Raw genomic sequence first — 4,664 nt, 5'->3', positions numbered from 1 at the left:
AGAGGCGGCCTTCCTTAGCCCTGTGCAGGGCCTGCCTTCCTGCACAGCCCCTCCCCGGGACAGGCGCAGGTCCCCACGCGCCCCGGGCGCACGCGCGTGGATGCCAGCCCTTCCCCTCCCCGGACAGGCGCAGGACCCACGCGCCCCCGGGCGCACGCGCCCCCCTCCCCGGGACAGACAGGCGCAGGACCCACGCACCCAGGCGCACAGCACGTGGATGGCCAGCCTTCCCCTCCCCGGACAGGCGCAGGACCCACGCGCCCCGGGCGCACGCCCCCCCCTCCCCGGACAGGCGCAGGTCCCCACGCGCCCCGGGCGCAACGGGCGATGGCCCGCTGGGAAGCAGATCGCCCTCCCCACTCCACCCCTCCCCTGCCCTCCCCTCCCCTCCCCTCCCCTCCCCTCCCCCCGCAGCAGGCCGGCGGGCGGGGGGCGGCTTACCCTCGCACAGCTTCTGCTTCATCACCTCTCGGATCTTGGAGATGGCCGTGTAGTCCTCCACGTGGAGCACGTAGGCGGAGGCGGGCTCGTTGGCGATGGCTCTCAGCTCCGCGTCCTCGGCCTCGGCGCCCTCGCCGATGGCGAACAGCGTGACGCCGCCGTCCCGGGCCGCGCGCGCCGCCTCGCGCACGGCGTCCTGCGACTTGCCGTCGGTCAGCACCACGGCCACGCGGGCGCGGGCGCGGGCGCGGGCGCGGGCGGCCCCGGCGCGCAGGTGGTCCAGGGCGAAGCGGAGGGCGCGGCCGGTGCGCGTGTTGCCGCCGCGGAAGCGCACGGCGCGCAGGGCGGCGGCCAGGCGCCGCGCCCGGGTGCTCGCGGCCCAGCGGCAGCTCCAGCACCGGCGCGTCGCTGTACTGCACCAGCCCCACCCGCGTGAACCGCGGCCCACCTCCAAGTGGCGCGTGAGGCTCACCAGCCACCGCTTCACCGCCTCGAAGTTCTCGGGCCCCACGCTGTACGAGCCGTCCAGGATGAACACCAGGTCCGTGGGCGCCGTGCGGCAGCCTGGGCGGGCGAGAGCCCCACGCGGGGCGGGGCGGGGCGCGGGTCACGCCAGGGCCCGGCGGGCGGGCGGGCGGGCGGGAGGGTGGGGCCCGGGTGGAGACCCGCGGCCCCGTCCTGAGCCAGTGTCCCAGCTCAACGGTGCCCAGCGGATCTGCCCGAGTGGATCTGTGCCCTGCGTGGGGCCAGGCCTCCGGGGCGCCCTTCTGCCCTGAGTGGGGGGGGCCAGGCCTCCGGGGCGCCCTTCTGCCCTGAGTGGGGGGGGCCAGGCCTCCTCCGGGACGCCCTTCCTGCCCTGAGTGGGGGGGGGGGGCCAGGCCTCCGGGGCGCCCTTCTGCCTGGGTGGGCCAGGCCTCCGGGGCGCCCTTCTGCCCCTGAGTGGGGGGGCCAGGCCTCCGGGGCGCCCTTCTGCCCTGAGTGGGGGGGGGCCAGGCCTCCGGGGCGCCCTTCTGCCCTGAGTGGGGGGGGGCCAGGCCTCCGGGGCGCCCTTCTGCCCTGAGTGGGGGGGAGCCAGGCCTCCGGGGCGCCCTTCTGCCCTGAGTGGGGGGGGGGGGGGCGCTGGAGGCACAGTTTAGGGGTGGCAAGGTACGCCCAGTGCCCTGAGGGAGGAGGAGGTCATCACAGGGTCTGAGGGTGCCTCGTGCTGCCCGCGCCCCAGGACTGGGGTGGAACCCCACCCACCAAGGGGACCCCGCTTTCCTGCAGGCGTGGAACTCCACCCACCAAGGGGACCCCGCTTTCGGTGGCATTGGGAAGGCGCTGGGAGATGGCATGGTGGCCCCCGCGGAGTGTTTGAGAAGCAAGGAAGGGAGGGAGCTGGGCTTGCCGGCTCTTCCTAAACACCCCAGGACAGGAAAGCTGACCAAACACCGAGGCGCTGCTGTCCTGGACCTGCCCGTGTTTGGGCACCGCTGGATTTCCGCACTCGGCAGGTTGCTCTTGGCCTGGGTTCCCGTCCCCATCACCGAACCCCAGGACGGGGATTTCATAACTGTACCGTGAGCCAAGAGCAAACACTGCCATGGGTAAACACCAGGCCAAGAAGAAGGAACCGCCCTACAATGAATGGAGTCACCGGAATGGAACGGACTGAACACCTAGAGCATCATCGTTTCAGAGCTAGTTTGGCCATTTCCAGCTGAATGACACTGAGTGAGCCCCTCCGAGTCTGTAGGCCTAGAGGGGAGCAGAAGCCCTCCGGGGCACGTGTCAGGTCCCGAGTTCAAACCCCAGAACCATCCTTTCCCCCAAAACGGGATTGTTTTTGTCTGATTTGTTGATCTGTCTTTGGGATGGCAAGGGAGGGCCCAGGAACGGAGGACCAAGGGGAACAAATACAGCAGTGGCACTCGCTGGACACGGTGTTGAAAATGAACTGTAGGACCTGTGGGTGGGGACAGGAGAGAGCGAGGGAAGGGGGGGCACTGCCCAAAAAGAAATGTGCTCTTTACTTCACTTATGTAGCTGTCACCTCTCTGTACATCACCTTTATAATAAATAACAAGGAACATAAAAAGAGTAGATACCAAAGCACCTATCACTGTAGAGTACTGGGGTAGATTAAAAAAGCAGTAAACGTCATTGGTTCAGTAAATTTAAGGCCAAACTAAATGAAGTTGCTGAATCACATGTCTAAGCTATTACTAACTTAATTTACGTACAGTAAATCCTTGGTGCTTGTGAGTTTTTCTGGTCTCTTTTTCTCTATTAAGTTTCTTGGCCATGCCAGAATGTGAACTCAGGGCCTCTGCTTGTTTGGCTGGTGGCTCTGCCACTGGAGCCACACCTCCAGCCTGGCTTATTTGGGAGATGGAGTCATTTTGTGCATGCTGGCTTCGAACTGCGAGATGCCAGCACCCAGGTTGCTTAGAGCTCTAAGGTCTGATTATAAGCAACCTTTTTAAAAGCATATTTGGTCTGTCCATTCCAGCCCGGGTCTCAGGGCCCCCTGGCTGCAGCCACCCATCCCCAGCACGGGACTTTTGCAGGGAGGGGGATACACTGTCATGGCTTAGGGCACTGTCCTTGTGCTGGCTGTGACACACATTACGGCTCCTCGCTCCTCGAGGACCTTCCTGAGGCAGCTGCTTAAAATCTCCATCCTGCACAGCTCAGATGTGCTGCATGTGGAACTCTCACCAGAATGTGGGCTCAAAGTCCACGAACCCGCAGCGTCAACTACGAGCAGTCAGCTCAAAATCACCATGAGGCAAATTTGTGCATAATATGGTGACACATAAGAGAGCAATTCATTTATCTTAGGAAATTTTAGCTTCAGGGATTATAAGAATGGGATCCTTAACACCACTGAACTCTCATAATTGGATTTCCAGAATCAACTTTGGGGGTACCAAGGGGGCGGCTGTCGGTACTTACTGGATCTTATTTCCCATCTTCAGCTACTACATAACTCTGGCAAAGAAGATGCAAAACTACCCAAAGAACTGTGACATGGTGAGCCATGGTTGTGTTCCAGACAGTATGCTGTTTTAGGATTCCTAAAAGGAAAAAAGAAACAGTTACATGTATTAGATGGACAGAGATACAAATACTCAATAATCATGCATTTAAATTTAAGGTCATAAATACCCTTAGAATGTAGAGAATGTAGAGTGTGTAAAGTAGTCTAATTTTACATAAATTATGGATAGGAGCTGAGGGATACCACAACAAATCTCCTCATTCACACTGTCATGGAAAACATTGAGCTCTGCTCAACCCGTATGGTGCGACTTCTGTAAAGTCTGCCGACTCTTACTCTGTTAAACATCTGAATGCAGCGACCACAACCCCGGACGGATGCCCCTGGGCCCCCGGGGCGGACGCTGGGTCTGCCCCTCCTGCTCTGCTCACAGGACGCCCGCAAGTGCTCCCCCAGCCCCGAGGGGATCTGCCAGGCCGGGTCTCCAGCCCCCAGGTGTGGGTAGGTGTGGAGACGAGGGTGAATGCTGTGCACGCCAGCCCGCGGTGCCCGCCTCCCCGCCGGAACTCTGCGTGGGAAGCCGTTACGTTTAGTTACATTCAGTCACTAACATCACTCCATCATGCTTCGGGGTTATGCGGAAAACCACATTCCTCTCGTGTGACTTTTTAAGTGTAGGAATTTAAACGGTGCCGTCCTGTGGGTCGGATCTGTACGCCGGTTAAATGCACCGGGGAAGCCACCTTTCCCTGGTCTCTTGTTGCCAGGAGGAGTGAGCTTGGGGCACGTAGGCCCCTCCACGGTGTCCTCTGTCTTAACACTGGTTTATTGCATCTTGTGGGAAAATAAAGCTGCCTGGATTTCCTGTTCCTGCACTCAGATCCCTCCCACCGCGGCCCTCGATGCACAGCCACGCGATGCCGCGCGAGCTCACCCAGTGTGGTTTGTCGCGCACGGTGGGCAAGACACTAACTCTGTAATTGAATGCCACGGTGCGGCTCCTAGGGGAGCTAAGCCTCGGCCTGGAATGCTGTCTACTCAGGAGGCAGAGAGCACGAGGGCTGGGGTTCCAGGCCAGCCTGGGCACAAAGTTCTTGAGACCCCCATCTCCACCTGAAGAGCCGGGCACGGTGACAAGAAAGCCAATTCCTTCCCGGGTGCTGGGGCCCAGGGGGAGGAGGAGCAGGTGGGCCGGGCGAGAGACAGGCCTTCGGACGAGGGCGGCCGGGGAGAAGCCAGC

General features: G+C 61.6%; 1 protein-coding gene across 1 annotated transcript in view; it reads right to left on the bottom strand.

Moving 5' to 3' along the window:
- Positions 1-3,465, bottom strand: part of Col21a1 (collagen type XXI alpha 1 chain) — a 50,244-nt gene extending 46,779 nt beyond the window's left edge. The window contains 4 exon segments of the mRNA XM_048347292.1: positions 442-802; positions 804-889; positions 892-1,005; positions 3,375-3,465. Of these exon segments, the coding sequence (XP_048203249.1) occupies positions 442-802; positions 804-889; positions 892-1,005; positions 3,375-3,465 (652 nt within the window).
- Positions 3,466-4,664: the final 1,199 nt, after the last annotated feature.

Source organism: Perognathus longimembris, chromosome 6 (assembly GCF_023159225.1).
Source record: "Perognathus longimembris pacificus isolate PPM17 chromosome 6, ASM2315922v1, whole genome shotgun sequence".
NCBI lineage: Eukaryota > Metazoa > Chordata > Mammalia > Rodentia > Heteromyidae > Perognathus > Perognathus longimembris.
This window is presented reverse-complemented; position numbering and strand designations above follow the sequence as displayed.